The sequence below is a fragment of the Eleutherodactylus coqui genome, chromosome 2, assembly GCF_035609145.1.
Source record: "Eleutherodactylus coqui strain aEleCoq1 chromosome 2, aEleCoq1.hap1, whole genome shotgun sequence".
Lineage (NCBI taxonomy): Eukaryota > Metazoa > Chordata > Amphibia > Anura > Eleutherodactylidae > Eleutherodactylus > Eleutherodactylus coqui.
This window is the reverse complement of record NC_089838.1, coordinates 50,104,128-50,120,805: the sequence shown is the minus strand read 5'-3', so window position 1 is coordinate 50,120,805 and position 16,678 is coordinate 50,104,128. Positions and strand designations below refer to the sequence as shown.

Below are 16,678 nucleotides of genomic sequence, written 5' to 3'. Positions count from 1 at the left end.
GATTATGTACGTTAGATTTCGACGCTAATTCTTTTGCGCTAGAATTGAATAATCGAGTTGGGACCCAATTACTTTTCCTATTTTGGAGATAATCTATGCTTCTGCCAAATTTCATGTTTCTACGACATCAGGAAGTTGGAGAACTTTTGGCGAGTCAGTCAGTGAGTCAGTCAGTAACATGAAAAGAAGGATCCCGCAGCACTGCTCTCAATACCCAAACATGGGGAAGAATTCTCTGCACAGCCGATCAGTAAAGGTGGACCAACCTTTATATATTACCAACTTGAAAAATGAAGAAGATCGGCAGCAGGCAAAGAGATGATGTAAAAATAGTATTCTTTTTATTCCAATTCCATAAAAATAGATGGTACAGGCAGCGACGTTTCAACCATTACTCGTCTTTATCAAGCATCAAGCATCAGTGAGTCAGTCAGTGAGTGGGTGAGTGAGTAAGTGGGTGAGTGAGTGAGTCAGTGAGGGCTTTCAGCTTTATATATATAGATGGATGGGAGAGCGCGGACAACAAGCGGACTGAGAAGAGATACTATTGGGGTATGTGGACTTCAGGGGAACACAGCGCTAGAATAGTATGCCCGGTGATTATAAAACATTCCCTCTCGGACTCCCCATTCCTTGACCTCTGAGCCCCATAACGTTTTTAACTAATGTACACTGCGCACCATGCACGCGTAGAAGCTGGTGGGTCCATCTTTGTTTCTCCAGGCCCGGAGCGTTGCTCTAAGGCCTCATGTCCACGGGGAAAATCAGGCCCGCTACAGATTCTCCATGGAGAATCCGTAGCGGGTCTCTCCTGCCCCGTGGACATGAGCGCTGAAAAGAAGAATAAATAAGAATAAACTTACCCGCAGCGGACCGGGAAGGTCTTCTCTTCTTCACGGCCGGATCTTCTTTCTTCGGCCGGCAGATGTACTCGGCACGCCGACTGCGTGCCGCGCGCATGCGCCGGGCACATCCGCTGGGCCGAAGCAAGAAGATCCAGCCGTGAAGAAGAGAAGACCTGCCCGGTCTGCTGCGGGTACGTTATTCTTATTTTAGGTCTCCCGCGGATCCGGACGGCTTGCATAGGCTTCACTTTTATTGACCATCCGTGGATATTTATCTACCCGTGGGTGGTCAATGCATCCCTGTGGGGTGCGTATCCACGGGTGGGTGATCCGCTGCGGATTTAAAATCCTATTTTTCCCGTGGACATGAGGGCTAAGGGTATGTTCACACGGAGCGGATTTGTTGTCTGATGTCCACAGCAGACATTCTGCTGTAGATCCACAGATGAAAATCAGCATTAAAACCCACACCATTTGATGCAGATTTTGATGTAGTTTTTCACCCCCTCATTGAGAGGAGGTGGATTCCACGGCATGAACAACAATAAAATTGACATGCTGCAAATTTAAATTCCGCACCACTTTTGTGCAGATTTTTTTTTTACAGCGTATGTATGGATGAGATTTTAGAAATACTGAGGGTCCACATGGAAACCCACAGCAAATCTGCCTATGTGAACATGCCCTAAGTCAGTGTTCCCCCAACTCCATTCCTCAGGGTCCACCAACAGGTCATGTTTTCAGGATTTCCTCAGTGTTACACAGGTGATGTAATTATTGTCAGTGCCTCAGACATTGCCACAGGTGTTCTTACCATAGGATATCCTGAAAACATGACCTGTTCGTGGTCCCTGAGGACTGGAGTTGGGGACCCTTGCCCTAAGTGATGTAAATTTGGTGCACAGTAGTAGTTGTGTTCCTCTAATAAACTAGTGATATTTTGCTACATAGGAGCCGCCCATCTGATTTATTATAATTTACTGGTATAAATTATAGTCATAATCTTCGACAGCTGAATACCAGCGCATCTTTCACATTCTGGCGGATGGACTTGCCAGACTGCTACCAAATTTATTAGGAGGTGTGAGCCTCAGAAAGTGACATGCCTGTCTCAGAGCCAAGACTTGTCGGAGGACTGGAGCCTGTGAGTAAAATCCCAGTGTAAGTAAACTTCTGAATCTTAACCTATGTTTGTGAACCTGGTATTAGTGTGTCTTGACACCACCAGAAGCTGGGGGTTTGACAGGTGGAACGTCCCTCTCACACCTCCAGCTCCCGATAGGCAGAATTATAGAAGGTCCTAGCAGCGTGTGTATGTCAGGCAACGCACACGCTGCTACGAGCTTTGCAGCAATCTCAGCAAACGTCCCCTGGTGCATGTAATCCTCCGATTACTTAACATGCACACAGCGGGGACCTCGGCAGCCGCTCATAGCCACAGGTGGAAGCGGGTTCCCCACAGCTCGGCCCCCGCTCTGTGTTTCACCAAGGGTTTTTGGGCAACAGGAAAAACACAGCAGCGTTAAGCGCCTTCCCCGGCAGCGCATCACCCAATCTTCCTATCTCAGCGCTCTGCACAGTCCGGAGCACTCAGCGGCGGGGAAATGAGACTGACAGCCACCAACCACACACTACAGGAGGAGGACAGCATGGAGGCCACAGCGGTGGCGGGACAGTGACTCACAGCCTCTGGGCGCTGAGTATAGGAGGAGGAGGACAGCAGGGAGGGCCAGTGTCCCAGGGAACAGTAATTGCCTGGAGGCCGGCACACGCTCCAGGAGGACAGCACGGAGCCCACAGCGGCAGGGGGGAGAAAGAGTAACTGGCTGCCCACGCACAGGAAACATACTCTCAGGCCAGCCGGGGAACCATGCCGATCAGCAGCAGTGGCGGGTACTACGGGGATGAAGCGGCAGTGGCGCCGACAGTAGGAGAGCGGGGAGGACAAGTGTTGGCCGGGAGAAGAGGGGAGAAAAAGACTCCAGGACTTCCAGGACCTACAGGAGTGCCATCTGTGCAGCCATTGAGGTATTGAGGGCATCACCGGGCTGTCAGTGCTCTCTCCAGCACTACTTCCTGGTGGCATCAAAGTACACTAATACCTGTGAACCCTATGATTCAGCATCACCATAACGGTCTTAATATGGGCTCCTGTCAGTGAAATATGCCTATACAGTGGTATACGTTGCAACCTTCCATCGGAGATATGTAGTGTTCCAGAATAACATCCTGGTCCCCTCCATAAATGTCATACATGTTCTGTCTCGTGGATGCACTGTGCAAAACTGTCATGTCAAATTTCTGTATGTGTTGCACAGCTACGGCGTCTGAAGAGTTAACTCCCCAAAAATCATTGCCTATCAGCTCTGTTGCTGAATGTATCTATCCTACTGTGTCATGTGGGACAAGTGAGGTTATAAATGTGAGTGTCTGAGAGCGGGAAATGTTGTTGATGATCTTCCATCCACCCATGCTGTTGGAGGACCCACAATGATGCAGAGAAGCACCTTTAGATTCCCTCCATTAAAAATGGAGAAGGAGGAGAAGCTTTCCCCAATCTGCTGGAGAAACCGCAGGGGCACAGGGAGACATCTCTGATTTCCTTGTGTCTAGTATGGAGGAGAAGGAGAGACATCCCTACCACATGTGAAATGCATGAGAGAACGAGTAAGATTAAACCCCAAATAATTCTATATTGAGCGGCCCACCGTAACAGGTACCCGTTCACACTACTACAGGCATCATTTTTCCTGTGTGACCGTCCGCCATTAGGATCACCACACAGAGGTACGTAATTGTGACACCCACGCAGGTGTTGTGCTGGGTGCATCTAGGCTAAGCCGTCTTCAATAATTGTCTGCCAGAGTGTATGTGGAGAGACCCCTACCTTTTACCTCCTCCGGAGTATACCCAATATCCAGGACAGGTGACATATAGATAACGTGGACTATAGGGCCGTATTGTTCCCGTGTTTCCTCCCAACCTCTGAGCTTCTTCTTGCTTGTAAGTTTATGCAAGTGAAAGATACCTGTAACTACCTGTTATTTCAAGTTTATCCAAGTAAAGTTTTACCGAGCCTCACCCGTTCCTGAGGTTTCGAGGTACGATACACAAGTCTCTGTGTTTATTAATCTGCCGCATAGATTAACGGTGGCGTCACAACGTGATATCTACGACTACTCCCTCATCCTGAGGACTACTGACCCTATCCTTTGCTGCGGTAACTCGCTCCGGGACTAAGAGTTGGTAAGTGCCACCGTGACAGGTCCACACACTACACCCTCCTAACTCCGGCCGTATGTCTGGGTAGAGAGTCATTCCCTGCAACATCTCCCTCATAGGTGTTGCAGAAGCTGCAGCATCCCCACTTCCTTCAGTATTTTATATGGGTAAAAATCCTGCGTTACTCCCCCCCCCCCCCCCCCCCAACCAAACAAAAGACTCAAGCAAAATTAAAGTGAACCCAACCTCCTCATTTGTGAGCAGCAGCTTAGATTTGTAAATGACCTAAATTACTATCAGTTCAGGTAATGGTTTACCCGGCAGACGGAAACTATTTTTAAGTATCAGCATAAAGTTTGCCACAAATCTTCAGATATGAAGTTAGGGGTGAAAGCTGCAGACACACCGCTAAAGTACAGGGCGGGATCGGGGGCCCAGGGGGCCCTAAATGGTGTGTGTGTGTGTGTGTGTGTGTGTGTGTGTGTGTGTGTGTGTGTGTGTAATAGAAGTAGACAAGGATTGGTGGAAAGTGTGGATATGTTAATTAAGGGGAGTAAGGTTATAAATGTAGGGTGGTTGAGCAGGTGAACAATTTTAGAAAAGACAAAGTGAGATAAGTGGAGAAAAAAGTGTCAAGAGTGATTAGGAAAGTCAGCATGAACAGAGAGACAGGTTCTGCAGAAGTGACAGCGCGGCAGGTTGGAGGTGGAAAGAAGACTCGGGGCATCAAAACTAACCATGCACGCTCACTTACCTAATACAAATATATACTTACACATTTCTTGCTGTAAAAACGTGGGTTGGCCACAGCTTTATTAACATATTAAAAACATATATTAACCTTCAATTTAACTTAATTTCACTTTCTTCTGACTAACACCTTCCCATGCTGTAAACTGCAGAACCTTAAAAACCGCAACGGCCCACAGGACGTTCGTAAGCCCCTGATCTTCCTTGGGCCTGAAAACATTCCTCTAAGCCGTAGCCCACATGGGAAGCTCCCGGCCTTCTTTCACAAGCTGTGACAACTTCCAACAACAGTCCTTTCCTCCAACATCAAGTCCTCTCTGCCTCCCCCCCCCCCACTGGGCGGGTGGGCGGGCGTCTTCTCCACTGCGCCCTTCTTCTTCCTCGCCTTGCTGCTTCTGCTCTTCCCGCTCTCCCTGCTACCTCACTTCCTGTACTAGCTCCACACCCTCCCTTCCTAAGCTAGCTGTTAACCCCCCCCCCCCCCCCCCGTCCCCTGCCCCCAGTCCCACACCGCCTCATTATTCATTTTGTGGCATACAAGACTGGGGGCATCAAAACTAACCATGCACGCTCACTTACCTAATACAAATATATACTTACGCATTTCTTGCTGTAAAAACGTGGGTTGGCCACAGCTTTATTAACATATTTAAAACATATATTAACCTTCAATTTAACTTAATTTCACTTTCTTCTGACTAACACCTTCCCATGCTGTAAACGGCAGAACCTTAAAAACCGCAATGGCCCACAGGATGTTCGTAAGCCCCTGATCTTCTTTGGGCCTGAAAACCTTCCTCTAAGCCGTAGCCCGCATGGGAAGCTCCCGGCCACGCTGTATGGGCTGTATACCTACGGCGCATCCCGCCCCACCCAGCCAACCCGAGCTAACGCCATCTCTACTCCATCTTGCAGTCCAGACAAAAAGGTATCCAGTCCCACCTCATTGAGGTGCACACCATCGTCTCTTAATGCTCCACTCTCCTTGTCCTCCAGCTCCCAGTGGCGGATTGCCACTCCTCCCAACGACTGCACAAACCTGGAAATCCGTAGGTTTATCAATCTCCTCACACGTTCTATTGCGTCCGAGTCTCTGGCCCCTCTCCAGCACCTCCTGGCAACGATGTCCGGCCATACCAAAATGCACTCATGAAAGCAGTCCCGGAACCGAAGCATATCTTGCTTCATGAGGACTAGTAGTTCACTCATCTTTGTTTTTCCGAGGTCGTTCTGATCTGGATTATGGTTTTCTCCAGCAGGTTTCGGGGGTATTTTGTAGCTTCCAAATTGTATAGTGTGCACACATCATCGACCAGATCAGACACAAGTTATTAGTCTCATATCCAAAATGGCTCTGGAGAGAAACACCCAGACAGCCCCTTTTATTGCAAGACATAACACCTGCCCTTTAATGGGCGTGCAACAGATTACATCAGTAACATATAGGATTCTCATTTGTCGGATCATATAGAATCCCCCACCCCTCTCCGAAGTCCACTGTGTGTCTCATTTGTCCTTTGTTCTATTACTTTCAGTTTTGACCGCATGTATCTCTTTGTTGCAGAAGTTAGTATGGAGAAGTTTCTATGTGGGGGATGGGAAAGGACTGGGGAAACACTCAGTATTGAATACAAGCAATAACATAACACTGTGATTTAACTCTTTCCTTATGCAGCAGAGTTCCACATTAGGCTGAAGTCACAAAACACACATAATACGTCTAGTTTAGTACAAATCGATAGACATTTTACACTGACTAATCATCATGTCTATCACAGTTCCCCCCGGCGTGAACGACCAATATAACTTTCCGGGGGGTCCACCTGCTTATTCTCAGTACGAGTTGTAAAATCCTGGGCCATTGCAGCCCTCGTATACCGATCCAATTAACGAGTGCACCGCTCAAGCCCAAATTCCTTCCAATGGGTCGAGTGGCCGCTCTTCGTTCTGCCCAATAAATGAACAAATGGCCAACAATCCGTACGTGCCATGGCTCAGGGGCTGAAATAAAAATTAAACATAGCAAAAACCCCCATATTGCCGAACGAAAAACAAAATCCTTAACATCTATAAAGGAACCGAGCACCAACGGAAAACGCGAATCCCTTCACAACTCGATCTGGCCTAATGTATGATTTATACGCTTGCGATTTCCATCTCCCCAACCGCTTTAAACCCTCTTCCATCATGCCGTGCGCTTCCGCTGTCGTAGCAGCCCCAATTCTGAAGGAATGGGTTCCAAACTCGGCCGGGTCCAAACCCAACTTTTTTAAAGCCGACTGCAAAACCGCCGAAAATTGAAAACGCGTAAGCGGTGACCCGGACGCATGGACTAAGAACTGATCACTAGGATAGCGCCTTGCTTTATACTGACCAACCACTTCCACTGGGCACCATTTTACCCCCAATCGATTAATGGTTAGCCAATCACCTCTCCCATAAACATCCGTCTTTGATTTCCTTATGCATATCCGGATGGACACTTCCGTGGCAATTACATCATTAGACCGTAAACCCCCGGGCTTCACTTTACTTGCCGGAATCATCTCTCCGATACGCAAAGCAGCGAAAAACGCCAGCAAAAAGGCCGTCCTAAGCAACAACGTCTCAAACTCGTCCGAACATGTCACCTCCAAGACTTCCAATAACCTGATTAACAAGGAAAATGTAATAGGTCGCCGAGTATCCGTTTGAACTTTTTCTTTCTTCCAACCACGCACTATCTGTTGGAACACAAAATCTTTAGTAACGTCTTGCACCCCGTGCAACTTCAACAGAAAAGCCACTCCCGCTAAATGTTTTTTAGCTGCTCCCACCGATAGCCGTCTCCCACGCAGCTCCGTTAACATGTCAAGCGTTGCCGACCTAGCTCTATCGACTCCTACCACCCTTCCACCAGCAAAGTTTAACCACGCGGACCAGACTGTATTATAAGTTTTCCACGTTGTAACCGCCACCAATGCCTCCACCAGCTTCAGCAACTCTCCTCTGCCAGACTCCATAAGGAAGGCGAGCAGCGTACCCCCTCGGCATCCGCCTGTGGGTGCCGCTCCCTGAACAGCTCCATCTGCAAACGAGAGAGTGCGTCAGCTGCTCCGTTGTCACAACCTGGGACATGTTTTGCATGTAAATACATATTACCTTGCAAACCTCTTAGCACCACGTGCCTCAACAAAGCCAATACCGGCGGGGACGCCGAAGACTGTTTATTTATGGTTTGCACCACCACTGCGTTATCCGACCAAAAACAGATCCTGCGATCCCGTAACTCCGATCCCCATACTTCAATCGCCACCACTACCAGGAAAAATTCCAGCAACGTGATGTTTTTTGTCCACCTCCTCTCTTTCCATGCCCTTGGCCAGGGTTCCCTGCACCAATGGTTGTTAAAAATTACTCCAAAACCGCCTGACCCGGCCACGTCCGCGAACAAGCTGATATCAGTGCCTTCCACATCTTCCTTCGGGCATACCACCTGCCCGTTGAATGATTGAAGAAACACTTTCCATATGTGCAAATCTGCTTTTATCCCCGACGTCACTCGCACAAAATGATATGGTTCACGAATCCCCACGGTTGCCAGCGATAATCTTCTGGTAAATGCCCGTCCCATGCGGATCACTCTGCAAGCAAAATTCAATAAACCCAACAGGACCTGAATCTGTCGCAGCATCGCTTTTTTACAAAGTGCCACATCCCCGACCACTTGTCGCAGCCGTGCCACTTTTTCCAACGGCAACCTGAAAACCATCTCCGCTGAGTCGATCTCAATCCCGAGAAAAGTTAAACATGTCACTGGGCCCGTCGTTTTCTCTTCGGACAACGGTGTCAGGGAAATTTCTTGCGTACAGCACCAATCAGGCCCACCCCAATGCCCTGCTGCCGGCGGTAAAGAAGAAAACACCACACACGGAAGTCTGGTATAGCTCCTCACACGGGGACATGACTGCGCACTTTATTACAGATTACATGGGATCTTATACCTTTTGGTCTCATCACTAGGAATGGGTGATGGGCTCATTGGCTCAAATTCACCGCATAACCATATATAGAAAGTCCGGATTTCCGGCTGAGACACTGATGATTATATACGTAGTTGAACAGTCGTTATCTTGATATGGCGCTTCTGGGAAAACAGCAAAGTACACGCGGCCTTCGTGTCTGGTTCTGTATCATCTCTGAATTTCTGGACACATCTCTCTCGGCCTTGCAAAGCATCTTGGCATATCTGATATAAGGCGAAGTATTAAGTTTTTCATAGAGTTAGTACATATAAGAATAAAGTTAGTATACATATAAAAAGAAAGGCACATAACTATATCTATATAAATGTATATATTCCAGTGTTTTCTTTTCTACCTACAAGGATATATATGTATCCTTCTCGAACCCCCCTAAAAACTTAATACGGAGATCAAGCACCAGACCTTGCACTCTTCCTCGGTCGCCTCTCCCTTGCGTCAGGGTTTCCCCACTGCCCGTAAGTCCCTACTCCTAGGAGGGGGGATCCCTACCTCACCTCAGAAGGAGGCCATGGATTCCCTGGGCTCATTTCCGGGCATCCATGCCCTCTATCTGTACAAGTTAACACCCCACAGGGTGTGCCCTCGCCGGAACCTAAGGTCTTCTGCACTATCCCTAGGCAAATGGGAATTCCACTGACAATTCATCTTAGGAGATCGGGGCGGCGCAGTACTAGTACATTTCTCCATTTTTCTGGTAACGTACGTGGTTGGCATTATCGGAACTGGCTCTTCATCTTTTTTCAAACAAGGGAAATTTTGGTGTCACATTGTCTAGTCCCTTACTCATACTCTTTTTGATCAAAGGGATAATACACGTACAGGAGGTTACATACCCCACCTCTTTCTGCTAAAATCATATCCAGGGCCACTCTATTTTGGAACGCCATAGATGCAGTGGGCCCTAACTGGTCCGCTAACCCTTGCAAAAGCATCCCTGGTGTAGTTTACAAACCTCTGCTGATTGTAATAGATATAATTCATCCAATCTACATTATTATTAACAGTGACAATAGCAAATAAGGACTCAAAACCTGCTTTAACCTGATCTCTAGAATTAAATTCATCTGGCACCCCCCTTGGCACTCCTATTGCATCAATGTGTACATGTGGATCAAAGTTACCACCTGGAGCGTCAACTTCTCTCTTAGCACGATGCGGTGTTAGATTCTCACCCTTAGTATAGTCTTCATATTGCACATTTGATTGTATTAATTTGTTCTGATCCTTGAAACAGGGGGCTAGTGTACAGTAGTCAAAGGTGTGTGTGGCTATGTGTGTGTTAGAGAAATTGTACCACAATGTCACTGTGACAGCCACTTCCGCCCAGGTCCCCAACCCTGCCCATAGCATGTAAAGGATATGCAGGATCATGAGTTTTTTTTCAGTGAGAAGTGTGGATCCAAGTGGACTTTCTTTCGAGCTTGACTGCAGTTTGGGGTGGTGAACAACATCTGGTAAGAACCTTTAAACCGGGTTTCTCTCTCAAACTTTTTTACATAGACCCTGTCACCTGGTTTCAGATTGTGACACTCATCTGTAGGACCTGGGAGAAAAACAGAGACTGCAGAATGCATTATTGACAATTCCTTGGAGAGACCTATGACAACATTAACAAGAAAATCATTCCCCAAACTCAGCTACTGTGGCATGTACCCCCCTGGGAAAGAACTAATGGGAGACACTCAATTCAAGATTTGCCCGTTTCCTCCATTGTCTTTTGTATCTACTTTCCCACAACTCTGTGGATGGTAGGGTGTGTGAAAAGCCTGGAATATACCCAAAGCAGACATGATGTGTTGCATTATTTCACCTGTGAAGTGTGTACCTTTGTTTGACTCAATCACTTCCGGTGCCCCGTATCTGCAGATTACCTCATTCATGAGCTTCTGTGCGGTTATCTGCTTATTTACTTTGGTAACAGAGTAGGTCTCCGACCTGAAAAACATCAACAACAACAAGCACATATTCATGCTTCCCAACAAGTAGGAGCTGAGTGTAGCCAATTTGCAATCCCTGAAATGGGTAGAGTGGTCTAGGCAAGTGTGATGTGGCAAATTTACTTCTGCCCTGTTGCTTACGGCAAAGATCATGCAAAATTGGACAAATGATGCAGCAGCTACAGAAAACCCAGGAGCAACTCGTCCTTGTTCAAGCATCGACATCATTGCTGCTTTGAGAGGTGCGTCTTTCCGTGCATCAGCTGGGCCATCATGGGGCACAGGGACCGTGGTAGGCAAGTTCTGTTGACTGTTCACCATATGCCGTCCCTTTTTAGTCCATTTTTCCTTTTCTTCCTTGCTGGCTTATAACTGTAAAGTCCTTAGTATATCAAAGTCCAAAGTTTTTATCAAAGTCCAAAGTTTTTATCAAAGTCCAAAGTTTTTATCAAAGTCCAAAGTTTTTATCAAATTCTTCTTCTTTTCTTCCACAGCTTGAGGGCCGCTGCCTTTGCTGTGTGGTCTGTGATGGCATTGCCTCTTGTTTCTCTGGTGTAGGAATTGGTGTGAGCTTTCTACTTTGTCAGGTAGAAGTAGAGCCTCCGTGAGGCTCTGCACCGCTGCATCATTCTTAATTGGCTGTCCTGCTGAGGTAAAAAACTGTCTGGCCTTCCATGTTGGGCCGTAATCATGAGCTATGCCAAATGCATACCGTGAGTCAGTGTAAATGTTTGCCGTCTTACCTGTGGCCATTCTACACGCCTCCGTGATGGCCTTTTTAGTTCCGCTTCTTGTACTGCGACATGCGGAGGCATTCTGCTTTTAGGACATCTTGTTGTGTGACCACTACATATCCAGTGTGGAGTCGTCAATCACCCTGGGACCATCTATAAAAAACAACTCAAAATATGCATTATTAACAAGGGCTTTCAGTAACTTTTTTAAAACTTAAATTTTCTTGTTGCATCACTGCTAGACAATCAGGCTGGTATTTTATTTCAACAAGATCAGAATCTTGTTGCAAAAAATTTAAAAATTTAAAAATGGCTTGCAAAAAATTTAAAAATGGCTGATTTGCAATACCTAGATCACGTATGCCTTCTCCTCCCCCCCTTTGAACCAGGGTACTCAATTGGAACAAGAGTACCCGGTTTCAAGGTAGTATAACATTGTAAAAAGATTTGATGGATGCAGATAAGCCCTGTAAAATGTTAGCACCAATAACAGAGACATGAGTTACATCAGGGAAGAATAATCTACAAACATCTACTAATATTTGAAATGTGATATTCCTTTAAGCAAATTCATTATTAGTCTGATCCTGCCTGCAATGTCTTATCAAATTTGAGAGAGGAAAAAAAAACAAAAAAACTTTTACTAGCTGCTCATGAGCCTCACCCCCTCCCTTGTGGACAAGAGGGATGAAACATTACGTCCTTTACATCATCTAGCTCCACCTCTTCGATATTGGCTGCTTGCGTCTTTTTTCACAGCTTCATTTCAGCTGTACAGTCTAAGCATCCACACCACAACCAAGCAAAGTCCCATGCATGGGGGGGACCTCCATCCCTAGTCAATATCTGCATCACACATTCCACACTCACCACAGCCCGAACACGGGTCACTAACTCTCATCCATCCATGCGCTCAAGTTTGCTCCGTCACCCCCTATTGAAGGTGTACCAGTACATACAGATACACAGAAAAAAAGTGTAACAAACAAACATACATCAGTTGAAAAACATTGAGGTGAGTGCTATAATGTTATAAAGTACATGATTCTATTGAGATGAGATTGTGAATGAGCGCTATTTTTGACAAATTATGTGAAAAAGTTTGCTGAGTGACTGAGACATTCTATCTTTCTTATTTACTGAAGCTATTATATGCTATATTAAACGCTGAAGTATTTTAGTTTCTGTGACCCTGAGTTTGAGTCAAGTCTGAAAGCCCCCACCTTTGCAAAATAAATTCTTGACCTTGAAAGCTAGACACAAGCTGCAGCTTTAAGTAAACAAGCCTTCTCTAAAAGCAAGCTCAGTTAACCATTTGCACACATATATACATATATACACATACACATACATCTATATCTATTATCTATCTAGTATTATACACCTTTTCCTCTCTCTCTGCCAACAAATCACATGCATTGTAACCTTCCTCTCGACTTTGCTTGTTTCCCATATTTCTCTCCCTACCTAACTGCCAATGTAACCTTCAATAGACACTCTCCCGACACCCTCTTGATCACTTACTGTACTTTCCAACATTTCACTTACGGATACTGTCTTAAACAAATAATGTGTACATACTTAACTTTCTCTGACTGTCTCTCTCTCCTCCTCACTCCAGCACTTTCTAGCAAACCTTGGTCTTTCAAGGCACGCTTCTTGGTCCTAAAGACCTCCTCCCAGACACCATGCTGTAATCTACCATGCGGGTCGATGTCACACATTTTCATAAGTTTTCTTACATTTTACACAGTGGAACTCTTGTTTCTCCTCCACCAATTGATCCGCACAGCGGCAGCCCTTGAGGGGCTCTGTCTTCTTTAATAAGGTCTTACGCATATTAGAACAACAATGATAATAATAACACGCTCCATAGAATGCATCCCTCTTAATTCCAAATTGTCAGGCCCTTATATACCGGCAAAACAACCGAGGGTCCCTTCTCCTATGGAACCAGCCTCACAGAATGCATCTCTCTGAAATCAAATCGTTAGCCCCATATATAAGGCAAAACAACCGAGAGTCCCTTCTCCTATGAAGCCTGTCTCACAAAATGCATCCCTCTTAAATTCAAATTGTTAGCCCCTTATATACTGGAAAAACAACCGAGGGTCCCTTCTCTTGTGAGACTAAATGAAAAGAAAGAGAAAAAAAATTCTGCAGATACAACAAACAACCTTCACTATCGTTAAAACACTACGGACTTCAAAGTACAAATACACTACAGACTAGTTCCTGGGTGAGCGATTGGTGCGCATATCACGGTCAGTGGTCCGTGACGGCAAACCCGAAGCCCACACAAACTACCGTGTAGAACTCTTAACCCAACCCGTCCGGTCACAAAACACAGATAGTCCCTCCCGCTGCAAGACTCGCAGTGTAAAACACAACATATATATATGCCGGTCTTACCTGGAGTTCTGTGAGTTGATCAGGCTCGGTTTGCAGCAGGACGGCTTCCCTGTGGCGTGGATCCGGGTGGACTGCGCTGCAGGCTCCGGTTTTGTCGCCCCAGTTGGTTGCGCCAATTGTCAGGGAAATTTCTTGCGTACAGCACCAATCAGGCCCACCCCAATGCCCCGCTGCCGGCAGTAAAGAAGAAAACACCACACACGGAAGTCTGGTATAGCTCCTCACACGGGGACATGACGGCGCACTTTATTACAGATTACGTGGGATCTTATACCCTTTGGTCTCATCACTAGGAATGGGTGATGGGCTCATTGGCTCAAATTCACCGCATAACCATATATGGAAAGTCCGGATTTCCGGCTGAGACACTGATGATTATATACGTAGTTGAACAGTCGTTATCTTGATATGGCGCTTCTGGGAAAACAGCCAAGTACACGCGGCCTTCGTGTCTGGTTCTGTATCATCTCTGAATTTCTGGACACATCTCTCTCGGCCTTGCAAAGCATCTTGGCATATCTGATATAAGGCGAAGTATTAAGTTTTTCATAGAGTTAGTACATATAAGAATAAAGTTAGTATACATATAAAAAGAAAGGCACATAACTATATCTATATAAATGTATATATTCCAGTGTTTTCTTTTCTACCTACAAGGATATATATGTATCCTTCTCAACGGGACCCCCGCTAACCACATGAGCCTCTGAAAATTGCTCATCAGAAACTCGCAAACGCCAGAGGTCTCTGAACCGACAAACAAAAAATCATCCAGATAGTGTATTACCGATGTGATACCCATCTCATACTTCAACATCCACTCAAGAAAGGAACTGAATAACTCGAAAAAATAGCATGAAATGGAGCATCCCATCGGTAAGCACATGTCGACGAAAAATTGATCCTCAATTCTACATCCTAACAAGTGGAAGCATTCTGGATGAACCGGCAGCAGGCAAAAAGCCGATTCTATGTCTGTTTTTGCCAGCTGGGCAAACCTGCCCGCTGACCTAACCAAACGCACAGCGCAATCGAACGAGGTATAGGCTACTGCTGCTTGTTCTTTTGAGATGCCATCATTTACCGATCCCCCGCTTGGGAACGACAAATGAAGGATCAGGCGGAACTTACCAGTTTCCTTCTTGGGCACCAGGCCTAGCGGGGACAAAAGGTGGATCGTCGAACGGGCCGGCCATGTGGCCCAATTCCACTTCTTTCATAACTTTCTCTTTCACTAACTCAATATTGTCTCTTGCCGATTTTAAGTTAGGGCATAGCGTGGTCGTTGGTTGATAAACGAACGGAATTCTAAAGCCCTCCGAGAAACCAGACTTAAGGATTTTTGCCTCCTGTTTCCTGTGGTACTTGTCTAACCACGGATCCAGGTAGCGGCTTCTCACTGGGGTTCGCAAGCCCGCTGGCGCTACCCACTGCCGACACCGTTCTTTGTTTACGGAAACAGCGCACCACCGCGTGCTGCCCGCCGCACACCGAGCATTCCTGCCTGATCTTACATGTGGCATAAAATCTGCAGTGGCCCTCGTTGTATAGCCAACAAGAGCCGTTTGGTTTTGGGGAGGCCGCGGGCGGCTGGGATGTGCCCCCCGCGGCTCCCCCAGGAAAAGGAGTTCTCGTGGGACGCTGCGCCAAAATCAGCTGTATCCACACATCAGTGGCCTTAGAGGCCCAGCTCATGTGAAGCATGCCTGATACCCGACGCCTAAAGTCTTCATCATAGCGCCACCAGGCTGAACCTCCGTGCAGCCTGTACGCGCTGTAGATGGTGTTTAAATACACCATCATCTCTGGACCTTTTAACGGCTGGTGCTGACACGTTACATGCACCAGGATCAGATAAGCTTGTAACCAATTCCCGAAGGTTTTCACGATCTTAGGTTTCTTATCAGTGCCACGCTCAGTCGTCCGCTCCTTGTCCATCATCACGTGGTCCGCCGATAGCAAGGACCATATATCAATATAAACACCACTCTTAATTTTTTCGACCACATCGTCGGCCAAGCCAACCCCCAAAGGGGCTACACCACAAAACAACGAATCCGCGTATTGCAAACAATCAGTTGGATCACCTACTGCACTTGCTGTTGAGCCAATACTACCCACAGGCGGGCCTGCACCCACTGGAGCCACACAGGACACTGAAAGCCCTACTTTTGGATCAATCTTGCTCAACAGCAACCGCAGAGCTGAAACCAAATCACCTTTTTCCGCAACCTTTGCGGGATCTATCACATTTTTCAAAGCTTCATAAAACGTGGACTCACCAGCTGGACCGACCTCCGGCGTTGCCAAGGGTGATGTCCTTGCTGTACCGCTCCCGCGGCTCCTGTTTCGCTTGTGCACGGGCTGCCGACCGACCATCTGCGTAGCCCTCCTTGCCCTTTCTGTTTGCGATATGCCCGACTGCTCCAGCCCTGAGCAATCCTGCGCCTGATCCTGCCACCTGCGGCGTTCCCGGTCCTTATGATGAAGGGATAACTGCGGGTCCGGCCGCTGTGGCTGTTGTTCCAGTTGGTAAATTCGTTCTTGGTCACTGCTCCTTTCCTCCCCACTAGATTCGCGCGCCCTATAGCTGCTACTGCCGCGCACTATCCCCGGCTGCTCCTACTGTTTGTGCCATTCGCGGTCTTGCCTCTCTCGCCTAGCTCGCTCTCTCTGCCTGCGTCTAGCACCCTGCCCTTGTCGTTTAGAGCTGCTGCGATGTGACTGACCTCGCTGAGGGGAGTCATACGTGC

At 47.0% G+C, this 16,678-nt stretch overlaps 1 protein-coding gene across 1 annotated transcript in view; it reads right to left on the bottom strand.

The window, feature by feature from the left end:
• The window catches only part of OVCH1 (ovochymase 1), a 68,405-nt gene extending 52,542 nt beyond the window's left edge, over nucleotides 1-15,863 (bottom strand). Inside the window, exons 1-2 of the mRNA XM_066589253.1 lie at nucleotides 15,639-15,863; nucleotides 7,249-7,540 (exon numbers count right to left, since the gene is read on the bottom strand). Of these exons, the coding sequence (XP_066445350.1) occupies nucleotides 7,249-7,540; nucleotides 15,639-15,863 (517 nt within the window). The remainder of the gene's footprint in view (nucleotides 1-7,248; nucleotides 7,541-15,638) is intronic.
• Nucleotides 15,864-16,678: the final 815 nt, after the last annotated feature.